Source organism: Penaeus vannamei, chromosome 21 (assembly GCF_042767895.1).
Source record: "Penaeus vannamei isolate JL-2024 chromosome 21, ASM4276789v1, whole genome shotgun sequence".
Classification (NCBI taxonomy): Eukaryota; Metazoa; Arthropoda; class Malacostraca; order Decapoda; family Penaeidae; genus Penaeus; species Penaeus vannamei.
Window position 1 is genome coordinate 4593614 of NC_091569.1, and position 17500 is coordinate 4611113.

General features: G+C 41.3%; 1 protein-coding gene across 1 annotated transcript in view; it reads right to left on the bottom strand.

Annotated features, from left to right (window-relative positions):
* The window catches only part of LOC138865593 (neuropeptide SIFamide receptor-like), a 272785-nt gene that overhangs the window by 58325 nt on the left and 196960 nt on the right, over positions 1–17500 (bottom strand). Inside the window, exon 5 of the mRNA XM_070136290.1 lies at positions 4662–4761. Within this exon, the coding sequence (XP_069992391.1) occupies positions 4662–4761 (100 nt within the window). The remainder of the gene's footprint in view (positions 1–4661; positions 4762–17500) is intronic.

The following is a 17500-nucleotide window of genomic DNA, read 5'->3' on the forward strand; positions in this document are numbered from 1 at the left end:
AAACGCAAAATCCAAGAGGACAAAAAAGAAATAAAAAAGAAAGAAAAATAAATAAATAGATAGACAAATAAAAAAATATTTCAGAAAATACCTTTTTAAACATAATAACGATAGAAAAGTGAACAGAGGAATAAAAAAACAACAACAATACCCAATATAAAGAAGAGCAAAGGAACTACAATAAAGTCGATGCAAGAAAGAAAAAGCGTGATAAAAGAAGAGAAATAGTGAAATAGTGAAATAGTGAAAGTGAGACAGAGAGAGGTATGATAAACAAGGTGATGAATGAGAAAGAACTTCAGAATATGATGAAAGAGACATGAGGTGAAGAGAGAGGAAAGAATGACAAAATGAGAAACGAAAATTAAAGAGACGTAAGATATTTTTTCTATTTTTTTCTATTTTTTTGCAAAATATTCTTGATACCAAAAAATCGAATCAATATATATATATATATATATATATATATATATATATATATATATATATATATATATATATATATATATATATATATATATATATATATATATATATATATATATATATATATATATGTATATATATATATGTTTTTGTAAAATATTATCGATATAAAAAAATCGAATCAATATTATTTTTTTTCCAAAATATTATTAATACAAAAATATTCGAATCAATATTTTTTTTCCTTGTTTTTCCAAAATATTATCGATACAAAAAGAATATTCGAATCAATACTTTAAGACCATTAATTCCTCATCATAGAAAGAAAACAAATGGACAAAATACTCTTAAGAATGTGAAAAAGACGAAAGATCTGAAATATGCATAAATGTTAAAATATCTGGGAAAAGAATTCCATTGGCTGGATATTTTTCTTCAGGAAGTCGGAGGTAGAATTTCTATGCATGAAATCCAATAGCTCTTTGTCTGTCTTTCTCTCTCAATATTTCTGTCTGTCTCATATATATGTATATATATATATATATATATATATATATATATATATATATATATATATATATATATATATATATATATATACATAATTACATATAAATAAATATACATATATACACATAAATACATATACATGTATATATGTATGTGTATATATACACATAAATACGTGTACATACATACATACATATATATATATATATATATATATATATATATATATATATATATATATATATATACATACATATATATACATATATATATACATATATATAAATAAATATATAAATATATATACATGAACACACACACACCCCCCACCATAAATCAGCCAAGCTCCCACGCCAGAAGCACGCGCTGACTCCCAGTGTAAAATCCCCGCTTCATCTCGCGATTCCTGCCCCAGACGCCGCATTCCGGCTTGAGGGCGGAGAGCGCAGCGGGGGAATATTGCCTCGCTCGCGTTCCCCCGTCGGTATAAACATGATCAACGGATTCATCCCGCTTGGAGGCGAGTGGGTGAGGGAACGTGGATGCTGCTTCTGCCTCCTTGTGTTTTTGGAGAGAGAGCCTATTCTCTTTATTACTTATCTCGTGGATATATAGATAGATGGAGAGATAGATAGATAATAGATTGATTGATAGACAGACAGACAGACAGACAGACAGACAGATAGATAGATAGATAGATAGATAGATAGATAGATAGATAGATAGATAGATAGACAGACAGACAGACAGACAGATAGATAGATAGATAGATAGATAGATAGATAGATAGATAGACAGATATATAGATATATAGATATATAGATATATATATAGATAGATAGATAGATAGATAGATAGATAGATAGATAGATAGATAGATAGATAGATAGATAGATAGATAGATAGATAGATAGATAAATAGATAGATAGACAGATAGATAGATAGATAGATGGATAGATAGATAGATATAGATATATATACATATACATATTGAGCTATTTCTATATATAGATTTATGTAGAGAGATTTCCATGCATATATATATATATATATATATATATATATATATATATATATATATATATATATCGATTTTTATTTATTTAGATATGGATTTAGATATGGATATAGATTTTGATATATATGTAGTTTTAGATTTAGATACATATATGGATATAGGTACAGATTTGAATATAGATATAGATTTAGATATAAATATTGATTTATATTTAGATTTATATCTAGATTTAGATATAGATACATGTTTAGGTATAGATATCTATCTATATATAGATATAAATATAGATATATAGATAAATAGACAGATATAGATATACTTGCGTGTGCGTGATTATGTTTACTTACACACATCTGTGTATATTTGCACACGTGTATCAGTACTAGTACACATATGTCTGTATAGCTGTACATGTGTCCTCATGTTGCGCCAGTCTCCGAGTAGCCACGCCCACGCCACGTCCACGTCTCCGAATAGCCACGCCCACGCCCACGCCACGCCCACGTCACGAACCCTCAGATCCACAGACACTTCTCCAACCCCCCACCCCCACCCCCCACCCCACCCTCCCGCCCTTGGCCCCGCCTCGAGTGCCAGTCTCCAGCCGGCACATGAACTCGCCTCATGACTCATAAGCCAGGGTTCGAGTCCCTCATGGCAGCCAACATATGCAGAAGGAATGAGATCACGTTTTTTGGTTTCGTTCAAGATGTTGATGAGTGTGGTATGTTCCTTTTTGGATTTGTTTTTCTTTTTCTTTCGTTGTTGTTTTTTTTTTTTAATGACATCGTACTTTATTTCCTTTGTTTAGGGTTTTGTGTTATTTTTTCTTGCTCTCTTTTTATTTTTTGGATTTGTCTTCTTTTTCTTTCGTTGTTTTTTTTCTTAAATGTCTCATCCTTCTTTATTTCCTTTGTTTAGGGTTTTGTGTTAGTTTTTCTTCCTCTCTTTTTATTTATTTATTTTTTTTTGCATTTGTTTTCTCTTTCTTTCGTTGATTTTTCTTAAATGTCTTATCCTACTTTTTTCTCATCTCCTTTATTCATTTTTTGTGTTATTTTCCCTTAATCTTTTTTTATTTCTTCCTTCATCTCTTTCTTCTTCTTCATTTTTAAAATTATTTTTTTCCAGCATCTATCTTCTCTCCAACTAACTTATCCCTTATATTCATTCTCCACAACCCCTTTCATTCGCCCCTTTATCCATCGTCTCACCTTTCTCACCTACCTTTCGCCCCCTACTTCCCCATACCTCCCCCCCCCTGTCACGTACCCCCAGGATCGCTGACATGGGGGGGGGTAGCCTCAAATTTCTGCCAAATTAGCGATATTTTTTAAAGTTGTGTGGTATTAGTAGCATATTCTTGACTGCAAGTTGTTGATTGTAAGTTGTTGATTGTAAGTTCTTGATTGTAAGTTCTTGATTGCAAGTTCTCGATTGCAAGTTCTCGATTAAGTTCTTGATTGCAAGATCTTGATTGTAAGTTCTTGATTGTAAGTTCTTGATTGTAAGTTCTTGATTGCAAGATCTTGATTGTAAGTTCTTGATTGTAAGTTCTTGATTGTAAGTTCGATTAACATACAGTTTATAATGACACAAAAGATTAAGGGGAAAAATGGGCGTCTCCTGTTTGAAAAAAAGGCGTTTCCCACCTAAAAAGGAAGTGGCCCAGCCTACCCCTCCCTCCCTCCCCCTCCCCCCAACCCGAACTACCTCAGTCACCTGCCGTTCCCCCTTCAGGCACCACCTTCAGGCACCACCCCACCTAGCGCTCCCCCTTCAGGCACCACCTCACCTGTCACCTCACCTGGCGTTCCCCCTTCAGGCACCACCTTCAGGCACCACCTTACCTGGCGCTCCCCCTTCAGGCATCACCTCACCTGTCACCTCACCTGGCGTTCCCCCTTCAGGCACCACCTTCAGGCACCACCTCACCTGTCACCTCACCTGGCGTTCCCCCCTTCAGGCACCACCTCACCTGTCGTTCCCTTCTTCAGGCACCACCTTCAGGCACCACCTTCAGGCACCTCCTCACCTGTTGTTCCCCCCTTCAGGCACCACCTCACCTGGCGTTCCCTCCTTCAGGCACCACCTCACCTGTCACCTCACCTGGCGTTCCCTCCTTCAGGCACCACCTCACCTGGCGTTCCCCCTTCAGGCACCACCTCACCTGTCGTTCCCTCCTTCAGGCACCACCTCACCTGGCGTTCCCCCCTTCAGGCACCACCTCACCTGGCGTTCCCTCCTTCAGGCACCACCTTCAGGCACCACCCCACCTAGCGCTCCCCCTTCAGGCACCACCTCACCTGACGTTCCCCCCCTTCAGGCACCACCTCACCTGTCACCTCACCTGGCGTTCCCCCTTCAGGCACCTCCTCACCTGGCGTTCCCTCCTTCAGGCACCACCTCACCTGTCGTTCCCCCCCTTCAGGCACCACCTCACCTGTCGTTCCCTCCTTCAGGCACCACCTCACCTGTCACCTCACTTGTCGTTCCCTCCTTCAGGCACCACCTCACCTGTCACCTCACCTGGCGTTCCCTCCTTCAGGCACCACCTCACCTGCCGTTCCCTCCTTCAGGCACCACCTTCAGGCACCACCCCACCTAGCGCTCCTCCTTCAGGCACCACCTCACCTGTCACCCCACCTAGCGCTCCCCCTTCAGGCACCACCTCACCTGGCGTTCCCCCTTCAGGCACCACCTCACCTGTCCAAGGAAACTGCGACGAGGGAATTGACGGAGGCGGAGACGGAGACGGCTTGCACGTAAGCGACGAACTTGCACATGATCCATCCGAGCATCCAGGCTGGAAGGGAGAAGAGGAGAGAAGTGATGTGTCTGCTTCTTGTTTTTTTTTTTAATTGTTATTGTTATGATTTTTTGTTTATATGTTTGGGGGAGTGGGGGGGGGAGGAGGGGAAGGAGAGGGGAGAAGAGGAGAGAAGTGATGCGTCTGCTTCTTGTTTTTTTATTGTTATTGTTATGTTTTTTTATGTTTGGGGGAGTGTGGGGGTGGGGGAGGAGGGGAAGGAGAGGGGAGAAGATATATGGTTGGGGGAGTGGGGGTGGGGGGAGGAGGAGAAGGAGAGGGGAGAAGAGGAGGAAAAATCATTTATATAATTTTAGGATAATTATTTTCATGATTTTTTTATATGTTTGGGCGAGTGGGGGGGTGGGGGAAGAGGGGAAGGAGGGGAAGGAGAGGGGAGAAGAGGAGACAAAAAAAATCATTGATATAATTACTATCGTTATAATTTTCCTCTCATCATCATCATTAAAGCCCCAAAAAACTATTAACCAGGTCTTTATTTATTGCTGTTTACACTTTATCAAACAACCTAGTCCCTGGCGGCTCTTTGGGGCCATTAGGAATAATTACCATCATTAGGAGCTGAAAGGGCAATGACGGAGAGTTCAAATTGCCATAACAATTTGGACAATCATAGTCACAACTTGGATCCCACGAGATGACTGACTAATTTGGGTTTGGCGAACAGAAGGCGTTAATTATTGGTAATTGTTAATTGCCCTGTCGCAGCCAGTGAGGGGGAAGGGGGCGGGGCTTGTGATTGGCGGGTGGGTCGTCTGAACTTATGCGCCGCTGTTGTCTGTGTGGCGATTTGTGGTTCGGTTCTGTTGTCTTTTCGCTGTGTGTTTTTTGTACGGTTTTGCTTTCTCTCTTTTTCTCTTTGTATTATTTTGTCCCTTTTTTCTCTTTCTTTGTCTTAGTTGTCCCTTTTTTCTCTTTCTTTGTCTTATTCGTCACTTTTTTCTCCTCTTTGTCTTCTTTGTCACATTTTCTCTTTCTTTGTCTTATTTGTCATTTTTTTCTCTTTCTTTGTCTTATTTGTCACATTTTTCTCTTTCTTTGTCTTATTTTGTCACTTTTTTCTCTATCTTTGTATTATTTGTCACTTTTTGTCTTTCTTTGTCTTATTTTGTCACTTTTTTCTATTTCTTTGTCTTATTTTCACTTTTCTTACGCGATCTTTTGCTCTTCCTATTTCTCTTGTTACCTTATTGCTATTATCTTCTTATTTCGAGCCTTATTGCTCTTTATCGCTCATTTGTTTTACATTTGGTTTCTCACCTCTCCTTTCTTCGGTATTTTTACTTACTCCCTTTTTCGTAATATCCCAACAATTTTTAACTCATATTCTAACCACTTTAATTTATTGCATTAATTAATTTCTCTCTCTCTTGTTCTCTTCCAAGTATCTATTATTTCTCTGATTTACCTCTTTTGCTAATTGTTATTATTCATTACCATATTCGTAGAAAACGTAGGACAAAATCTTTTTTAATTTAAATCTAGCTGAACTATGTTAATTTAGCTGAAATATGTTAATTTAGCTGAAATATGTTAATTTAGCTGAAATATGTTAATTTAGCTGAAATATCTTAATTTAGCTGAAATATGTTAATTTAGCTGAAATATGTTAATTTAGCTGAAATATGTTAATTTAGCTGAAATATGTTAATTTAGCTGAAATATGTTAATTTTGAAATATGTTAATTTAGCTGAAATATGTATGGCGTATATGTAACTGATGAGGTACAATGATTTACTTATTATATGATATCATGTAAATTACTGTATAATAAGTATAAAGGTCCTTACATACTTTACACAGCTTATGATGATACTATACATCAAGTCAGATGTATAGTATAAAATGAATGGCTTGTTATATACATTATATAGTCTGATATGTAAGTATATAGCCAATACGGTAGCTGCCATGATTAATTTGATTGATATAGACCCTAATATGTATATATATAGCCAATACGATAGCTGCCATGAATAATTTGATTGATATAGACCTTAATATGTATATATATAGCCAATACGGTAGCTGCCATGAATAATTTGGTTGATATAGACCCTAATATGTATATATATAGCCAATACGATAGCTGCCATGAATCTTTTGATTGATATATGTCCTAATATGTATATATATAGCCAATACGATAGCTGCCATGAATCTTTTGATTGATATATGTCCTAATATGTATATATATAGCCAATACGATAGCTGCCATGAGTCTTTTGAAGTGTTAAAAAAGAAAAGAAAGAAATCTCGACTTTATTGCTCAAGGAACCCCCCCCCCCTCTCCCTGCTTTTAGAAATTATGTTAAATCTCTTCCTCTCGGGGACGGGCCCTGCTTTGCAAAACAAGACTCTCGTGCTATCTTGGTCCCTCCGTCGCTCTGGCACAAGGCCCTCTTCCGCTTGGCAGGGCGTGGAAGGAGGGGCCTGAACTGGGAAGGATCGGGAGAATAATGGAGTTTCCGAACGTCATTTTCAATGAACGCGAGACCAAACAGGCGGGACTTTACCTTCCGGATACTGGCGAGGTAAATGGGAAGCGGAATTCATTAGATTGTTCTGCATTAGGAACGGTTTTTCCATCAATCGGACGGGGAGCATTGGGGAAGGACGCGCCCTCTCTCTCTCTCTCTCCGTGTCGTAACGAGATCCTCTTCAGAATCGTTTTCTTTGGTCGGTGTTTTGCGAGAGAATCACAGGCATAAAAAAGAATGATATGCAATTCGTATGTTTGTGTGAGGGTGTGCGTCTGTCTGTGTGTTTGTGTGAGGGTGTGTGTGTCTGTCTGTGTTTGTGTGAGGGTGTGTGTCTGTCTGTGTTTGTGTGAGGGTGTCTGTCTGTCTGTGTGTTTGTGTGAGGGTGTGTGTGTCTGTCTGTGTTTGTGTGAGGGTGTGTGTCTGTCTGTGTTTGCGTGAGGGTGTGTGTCTGTCTGTGTTTGTGTGAGGGTGTGTGTCTGTCTGTGTTTGTGTGAGGGTGTGTGTCTGTCTGTGTGTTTGTGTGAGGGTGTGTGTGTCTGTCTGTGTTTGTGTGAGGGTGTGTGTCTGTCTGTGTTTGCGTGAGGGTGTGTGTCTGTCTGTGTTTGTGTGAGGGTGTGTTTGTTTGTGTTTGTGTGAGGGTGTGTGTCTGGGTGTGGGTGTGTGTGAGGGTGTGTGTCTGTCTGTGTTTGCGTGAGGGTGTGTGTCTGTCTGTGTTTGTGTGAGGGTGTGTGTCTGTCTGTGTTTGTGTGAGGGTGTGTGTCTGTCTGTGTTTGTGTGAGGGTGTGTGTGTCTGTCTGTGTTTGTGTGAGGGTGTGTGTCTGTCTGTGTTTGTGTGAGGGTGTGTGTCTGTCTGTGTTTGTGTGAGGGTGTGTGTCTGTTTGTGTTTGTGTGAGGGTGTGTGTCTGTCTGTGTTTGTGTGAGGGTGTGTGTCTGTCTGTGTGTTTGTGTGAGGGTGTGTGTCTGTCTGTGATTGTGTGAGGGTGTGTGTCTGTCTGTGTCTGTGGGTGGGTTTGTCTGTGTCTGTGTTTGTGTGAGGGTGTGTGTCTGTCTGTGTTTGTGTGAGGGTGTGTGTCTGTCTGTGTTTGTGTGAGGGTGTGTGTCTGTCTGTGTTTGTGTGAGGGTGTGTGTCTGTCTGTGTTTGTGTGAGGGTGTGTGTCTGTCTGTGTTTGTGTGAGGGTGTGTGTCTGTCTGTGTTTGCGTGAGGGTGTGTGTCTGTCTGTGTTTGTGTGAGGGTGTGTGTCTGTCTGTGTTTGTGTGAGGGTGTGTGTCTGTCTGTGATTGTGTGAGGGTGTGTGTCTGTGTCTGTGTTTGTGTGAGGGTGTGTGTTTGTCTGTGTTTGCGTGAGGGTCTGTGCGTCTGTCTGTGTTTGTGTGAGGGTGTGTGTCTGTCTGTGTTTGTGTGTGGGTGGGTGTGTGTCTGTGTTTGTGCGAGCGTGTGTGTCTGTCTGTGTTTGTGTGAGGGTGTGTGTCTGTCTGTGTATGTGTGAGGGTGTGTGTCTGTGTGTGTTTGTGTGAGGGTGTGTGTCTGTCTGTGTTTGTGTGAGGGTGTGTGTCTGTCTGTTTTTGTGTGAGGGTGTGTGTCTGTCTGTGTTTGTGTGAGGGTGTGTGTCTGTCTGTGTTTGTGTGAGGGTGTGTGTCTGTCTGTGTTTGTGTGAGGGTGTGTGTCTGTCTGTGTTTGTGTGAGGGTGTGTGTCTGTCTGTGTTTGTGTGAGGGTGTGTGTCTGTCTGTGTTTGTGTGAGGGTGTGTGTCTGTCTGTGTTTGTGTGAGGGTGTGTGTCTGTCTGTGTTTGTGTGAGGGTGTGTGTCTGTCTGTGTTTGTGTGAGGGTGTGTGTCTGTCTGTGTTTGTGTGAGGGTGTGTGTCTGTCTGTGTTTGTGTGAGGGTGTGTGTCTGTCTGTGTTTGTGTGAGGGTGTGTGTCTGTCTGTGTTTGTGTGAGGGTGTGTGTCTGTCTGTGTTTGTGTGAGGGTGTGTGTCTGTCTGTGTTTGTGTGAGGGTGTGTGTCTGTCTGTGTTTGTGTGAGGGTGTGTGTCTGTCTGTGTTTGCGTGAGCGTCTGTCTGTGTTTGTGTGAGGGTGTGTGTCTGTCTGTGTTTGTGTGAGGGTGTGTGTCTGTCTGTGTTTGTATGAGGGTGTGTGTCTGTGTGTGTTTGCGTGAGGGTGTGCGTCTGTCTGTGTTTGTGTGAGGGTGTGTGTGTCTGTCTGTGTTTGTGTGAGGGTGTGTGTGTCTGTCTGTGTTTGTGTGAGGGTGTGTGTCTGTCTGTGTTTGTGTGAGGGTGTGTGTCTGTCTGTGTTTGTGTGAGGGTGTGTGTGTCTGTCTGTGTTTGTGTGAGGGTGTGTGTGTCTGCCTGTGTTTGTGTGAGGGTGTGTGTCTGTCTGTGTTTGTGTGAGGGTGTGTGTCTGTCTGTGTTTGTGTGTGTCTGTCTGTGTTTGTGTGAGGGTGTGTGTCTGTCTGTGTTTGCGTGAGGGTGTGTGTCTGTCTGTGTTTGCGTGAGGGTGTGTGTCTGTCTGTGTTTGCGTGAGGGTGTGTGTCTGTCTGTGTTTGCGTGAGGGTGTGTGTCTGTCTGTGTTTGTGTGAGGGTGTGCGTCTTTCTGTGTTTGTGTGGGCTTGTATGTGAGAACTATGCGTACACGTGTTTCAGTGCCTACCTCGTGTATGAACGTGTGTATGCTTATCTTTACCTCAACTCGGGTCAGTGAATAATAATTCTATATTATTCATTTGTGTATTTAGTTTGTAATTTTCTTTTCGTGTATATTTTGTGTTTGCATATACCTACATATTCGTTTTTGGGCATTTCCTTATTAAGTATTTGTCTCTCTACGTATTCTTGTGTGTCTGTGTTCTTTGTGTTTGTACAGAGAAACGGAAAAGTGTATTTTTATGCTTTATATATGTATCTGCCTTGCTGCCGTAAAGACGTTTGTATGTGTCTGTGTCTGGTTATGCTGATATTCATGTGTGTTTCTACGCATCTGTGTGGGCGTATGAACGTACTTGTTTGTCTGTATGTGCACATGATTCCGAATGTGCGTATATCTCTATCTACAAAGGAAACAAAATTATTGAGCAAATAAATGCATACATACATACATACATACATGCACACGCATAGATATATTTGTGTGTGTGTGTGTGTGTGTGTGTGTGTGTGTGTGTGTGTGTGTGTGTGTGTGTGTGTGTGTGTGTGTGTGTCTGTCTATCTGTCTGTCTGTATGTGCATGCCCAAACAAACACAAACACACACCCTAATATATACAAACTTACATGCGCATATACACACATCCACTGCCTCACTAGACATACCAATATGGCGTGGCCTCTCCCCTTCCACAAGAGCTATGTATTTTTTGTAACACTGTCATCCTCGTCACAGATTGTCACGTGTCAAATACGTCATTGGTAAGAATTCATAGACTGGGAGACTCTTTGAGGGGAGCCAAGTGGTAACACCTTGCTCAGTAGCCTTATTTCATCATTAATTTTTCAATACTATTAATTAAGTTATTAGGATCCTGGTTGCCTGTCTTGTATTATAAGCTTATTATTTACGTGGGGTTGTCCACCACTCAGGTTCTTACTCTCTTTCTCTCTCTTTCGCTTTCTATTTCGCTTTCTCTCTCTCTCTCTCTCTCTCTCTCTCTCTCTCTCTCTCTTTGTCTTTGTCTTTCTCTCTCTCTTATTATCTCTCTCTCTATCTATCTATCTATCTCTATCTCTATCTCTATCTCTCTCTCCCCCTCTCCCTCCATTCTCATCTCTCTCTCACCTTCTCCCTCTTCATCTCCCTTTCCCTCCCCTCCCCCTCTCTCTCTCCATCTTTCTATCTCTCTCTCCATCTTTCTATCTCTCTCTCTCTCTCTCTCTTTCTCCGTCTCTCTCTCCATCTCTCTCTCGCTCCCTCTCCTTTTCCATCTCCCTTTCCCTCCCCTCCCCCTCTCTCTCTTCATCTATCTATCTCTATCTCTCTCTTTCTCCGTCTCTCTCTCTCCCTCTCTCCCTCTCTCCCTCTCTCCCTCTCTCTCCCTCTTCATCTCCCTCCCTCTCCCTCCCCCCCCTCTCTCTCTTGGGCCTCAGTGGCGTGTAATCAATTGCTTAAAACGCAGACACTGAATTTAATTAATGAAATGTTGCGAGATGTCTCCTTATTAATTAATTTCCTTTTTATAAATCTTCCTTTATATTTCCTATTAATTCGATTTAATTTTGTGTTAATGTTTTTTTTTCTTCTATTTAATTAATCATAACAAATATATCGCATTAAATTTATCAATCTATTTCTGTGCGTAACACGAATTTAAGTATTATGTGTACATAATGCAAAAATAACAAAGAACATGCAACTACACAAACACAAACAAACATACAAGTAAAATTAGAATCAGAATCTTATATATACCTTCTCTTAATGGTGATATTCGTAATGGCAGTAATAGTAATAATTTTAATGATAATCGTAACAGTAATAGTAATAATTCTAATGATAATCGTAACAGTAATAGTAATAATAGTAATGACAATCGTAACAGTAATAGTAATAATAGTAATGATAATCGTAACAGTAATAGTAATAATAGTAATGATAATCGTAACAGTAATAGTAATAATAGGAATGATAATGGTAACAGCAATAGTAAAAACAATGATAATAGCAACCATAATGATAGCAATAATACTAGTAATTGTACTTATAATGATAATAGTAATAAGATAACGACAACAATGATAGTTATAATGATAGATTGAGAAAAATCATAATAATGCTAATGATAATGATAATAAGAATGATGATTAGAACAAAATGATAATTATGATGTTAATAATGATAAAATAACATTGATAATGAAAAAGTGATAACAATTTTGATAGAAACAATAATAAAAGTAATGATGATAATGTCAATAATGATAAAAATAAGAGAGAATAATAATGATAATGATAATTCAATAACATCATGATAAAAATAACAGTGATAATGGTATTATTAGTATCATCATCATTACTCTTAATTAAAACAATAACAACAACAACGATGATAAAGATATTGAGAATAAAGTAACAAAAAAAAGAAAAAGACTTACATACACATAACAACAACAACAGTAATAAAGATATATGTAACAGAAGAAGACTTATAAACACATACAAAGATGAACAGAACACACAAACAAACAAACAAACAAACGCAAACAGAATTCCCCGAGTTATCATCTTGGGAGACAGAGGGGACCAGGGGGAGGGGGAAGGGGGGGGTGCATCTTATAGGCCTCTCTCTGTGAAGGTTCGGAGATTCAGCGAGTATTGGATATTGGGAGTGGATGGAGGAGGGGTGGGGTGGGGTGGGGGGGAAGGGGCGTCGAGATTGTGTGGAGGGGGCTTGGGTAGCGAGGGAAAGGGGGGGAGGGGGTTGGGAGGTAGGGGGATAGTGAAGGGGGAGGAGGGGGGTTGGACGTTCTGGGCGGTGGGGGGAGGGGGGCGTCGGGATTGTGTGGAGGGGGTTTGGGTAGCGAGGGAAAAGTGGGAGGGGGTAGGGAGGTAAGGGGATGGTGAAGGGAGGGGAGGGGGGTTGGACGTTCTGGGTGGAGGGGGTGGAGGGGGTGGGGTGGAAGGGGAAGGAGCGTCGAGATTGTGTGGAGGGGGCTTGGGTAGCGAGGGAAAGGGGGGGGCGGGGGTAGGGAGGTAGGGGGATGGGGAATAGGGGGGGGGAGGGGGGTTGGACGTTCTGGGTGGTGGGGATGGAGGGGGGAGGGATTGTAGGAGGGGCTTGGGAATAGGGTGGGGTGGTACCAAGAGGTGAGGAGAGAGGGAGAGGGATACAGAATAGAGGGGAGGGGGTGGGGCGTTCTGGGTGGAGGGGTGGAGGGCTTGAGTGGGCTACGGGGGGGGGGGGATAGGTACGTTCAAGAGGTGAGGAGAGAGGGAGAGGGATACATAATATAGGGGGGCTGGGGGTACAGAGAGAGATAGTGAGTGGGAAGGCGGATAGGACGTTCTCGGTGGAGGGGGTGGAGGGTCTTGGGGGCTTCGGAGGTGGGGGGGAGGGGGTGGTTAGGCACTCGAACTTGATCCAATTACGTGCAAGGGATCTCATGTGGATAATCATTTATGTTGCCTAATCTTCTGTACATCGCGAGAGCTTTTCGGGAACGCATACAAATCGTGAATGTGATTAAATATATAGGATATATGTATATATATATATATATATATATATATATATATATATATATATATATATATATATATATATATACATGCATGCATATACATATATATATAGAGATAGATATATATATATATATATATATATATATATATATATATATATATATATATATATATATATATATATATATATATATATATATATATATATATATATATATATATATATATATATATATGTATATATGTATATATGTATGTATATATGTATGTATATATATATATATATATATATTATATGCATATATATTCATATTTGTATATATATATATGTATTTATATATAATATGTATATATATATACATGCATGCATATACATATATATAGAGAGATAGATAGATATATGTATATATGTATATATGTATATATATATATATATATATATATATATATATATATATATATATATATATATATATATATACATGTATACATATATGTACACACACACACATATATGTATTTTGATACATTATATATATATTTATTTATATATATATATATATATATATATATATATATATATATATATATATATATATATATATATATATATATATATATACTTATTCATATATATGTATATATATGCATTTTGATCTATATGAATATATATATATATATATATATATATATATATATATATATATATATATATATATATATATATATATATATATGTGTGTGTGTGTGTGTGTGTGTGTGTACACAGACACACACTACACAGACAGGACAAAAAGTGGGACAACAGTTTCGAAATCTTCCTGGATTCCATCTCCTAGGCAGATGAAATCCAGGAGAATTTCGAAACTGTTGCCACTTTATAGATCTTGTTTGTGCTTTTTGGATTTTTCTACCATAATGTCAACACGGTAGAGTGTTTTGCCATTCATATATACTGCATACACACACATACAAAGACACAGACACACACACAGACACTCACGCAAACACATAGACACAGACACTCACACAAACACAAAGACACAGACACACACAAACATACACACACACACAAACACACAAGCAAACACACACGCACACACACTCATTCACACAAACCCCCCCCCCCCCACACACACACAAACACACACACACACACACACCTGCACACACAGACCCCTCATTATCATTCCTCATATTTCCTTCGATTTCTCCTTCTCGCCAGCCCGGCCACCTCCTTCCAGCGCACCGTCCGTTGGCCAAGCGGTCACCCAGGTCGCGTCCTTGTGGTAGGAAAGCAAGCAATATTGGTCACTTGCCCATCCCGGTTGACGTGGGGAAGGGGTGGGGTGGGGTGGAAGGGGTGAGGAAGGTGGGGGTTGGGTGGGGTGGGGTGGGGAAGGTAGGTGAGGAAAGGGGATGGGGTGGGGAGGTGAGGAAGGTTGGGGGTTGAGGGTGTGGGGTGGGGATGTGGGGAAGGGGGGTGGGGGTTGGGGGTGGGGTGGGGTGGGGTGGGGGGTGAGGAAGGTGGGGTTTGGGGTGGGGAGGTGAGGAAGGGGGCTGGGGTTGGGGAAGGGAGTGGGGAGGTGAGGAAGGGGGTGAGGAAGGTTGGGGGTTGGGGAGGTGGGGAAGGGGTGGGGAAAGGGGGTGGGGTGAGGAAGGCGGGGGTTGGGGGGAGGTTCTTGCAGGGCAGGTTCAAGATGTTTGTTTTGCCTTTAATGGATGTTTTGTCTGTCGGTCAGTCTGTCTGTCGCTATCTCTGTGTCTGTGTCTGTTTATGTCTCTGTGCCTTGTCTGTCCGTCTGTCTCATTCTCTCCATTTATCTATCTATCCATTTATGTTTCTGACTACTACCTATTTATCTATTTATCTAATTCATTATCTATCTGTCTGTCTACCTATGTCTGTCTATCTATCTGTCTATTTCTGTCTGTCTATCTATCTGTATGTATGTCTGCCTGTCTATCTATCTGCCTATCTGTCTCTCTGCTTCTCAGCATATCTGCCTATCTGTCTATTTATTATCTGTCTGTCTGTCTCTATCTCTCTTTCTGTTTCTATGACTATCTATCTACCTATCTATCTATCTGTCTATCTACCTATCCATTTATGCATGTCTGCCTACCTATCTATCTATCATCTAATTTTTTTATCTATTTATCTATATATCTGAACAAATGATTCAGAAAATGGATGACAAAGAGAGAGACAGAGAAATATAGGACATAGAGAAAGGAGGAGAATTATAGAAAGGAAGAGAATCAGACAGAAAAGCAGAGAGAGAGAGAGAGGGAGAGAGAGAGAGAGAGAGAAGAGAAGAGAAGAGAAGAGAAGAGAAGAGAAGAGAAGAGAAGAGAAGAGAAGAGAAGAGAAGAGAAGAGAAGAGAAGAGAAGAGAAGAGAGAGAGAGAGAGAGAGACAGAGAGAGAGAGAGAGAGAGAGAGAGAGAGAGAGAGAGAGAGTGAGTGACGGAGAAACACAGAGAGAGAGAGGGAGGGACAGAGAGATAGAGAAAGAAAGAGAGAGAGAGTAAAATCACTTTCTCCCGCTGTGTATTGCCTCTATATATCTTAGCTCCTCTATTGCCTTTACCCCCCCTCCCTCCTACCCCCTACATTCCTTCCCACCCACTACCCTCCCTCCCTTCCTTCCCTCCCTCTCTTCCCACCCTCCTTCCCTCCCTCCCACCCGTCCTCCCTTCCTTCCTACCCACCCACCCACTACCCTCCCTCCATCCCTCCATCCCTCCCACCCGCCCTCCCACCCATCTCCCTCCCACCCTCCATCCCTCCCTCCCTCCCTTCCCACCCTCCCCCTCCCTCCCTTCCCATCACCCACCCCTTCCTCTCTACCCTCCCTCCCTTCCCTCCCTCCCCTCCCTCCTTCCCTCCCTCCCTTCCTTCCCACCCTCCCTCCCCTCCCCTCCCTTCCCTTCCCTCCCTCTCCCACGTCGATCGACCTTCCCTTCCTTCGCTTCCCCACGAGAGATCAAACCCCAAAGTCAGTGAGATAAGACGAAATCCCCTCAGCGGAGACTCCCGACTCGATCCGGGAGAGAGACTCTGACGCGAAATGCGAGCCTCTCGCGAAACCCTGAATTTCGCAGGCGCCGGTGGGGTGGGGGTGGGGGGGCCGGGGTGGGGGGCCGGGGTGGGGGTGGGAGAGAGAGAGAGAGAGAGAGAAGAGAGAGAGGGGGGTCCCAGGGGAGGGGTCCAATGGGAGGAGGAGGTCATGGGACGGGGGAGGGTCCATGGGAGGGAGGGAGGGTGGATGGGAGGGGGGTCCCATGGGAGGGAGGGGGGTGGGAAGAAAGAGAGGATGATGCTAAAGGGGTGAGGGTGAGGGGGAAAGGAAGAGAGAGAGAGAGAGAAAGGAGGTGAGAGAGAAAGAGAGAGAGAGAGAGAGAGAGAGAGAGAGAGAGAGAGAGAAAGAGAAAGAGAGGGAGAAAGAGAGGGAGAGAGAGGGAGAAATAGATATAGAAAGGGAGAGAGAGGGAGAAATAGATATAGAAAGGGAGAGAAAGAGAGGGAGAGAGAGAAATAGAAAATAAAGGGAGAGAGGCAGAGATAGATCGAGAGATCAAAAGAAAGAGGGAAAAAGAAATGGAAAAAAAAACAAAAATCCTAATTTACATATCATTTTCCGTCCTTGGCAATTTTCTCATTTTTTCCCTCTCCTCCATCTCTCTTTTTTATATTTCTTTTTATCTGGTTACATGGGCCTTTCCCTTCCATCAATTATATTCTTCATTTTTTTCTATGTCGTTTCTATTCCATTCTATTCACATATTCTCTCCTATTTCTTATTCGTATTTTCCCTTATATACCATTCCTTATTCTTCATTATTCCCAGTACACATAAAAGATAAACAAAGGAACAAACAAGTAAATAGATAGATGAATAAATATATCCATAGATAAAAAATAAATAAATAGATAGACAGGCAGGGAAGTAGATAAATAGACAGACAGGGAAGTAGATAGATAGACAGGGAAGTAGATAGATAGACAAGAAGTCAAACCATCAGGTAGACACTTACGCAATAAGTAGATAGTCAGACAGGGAAGT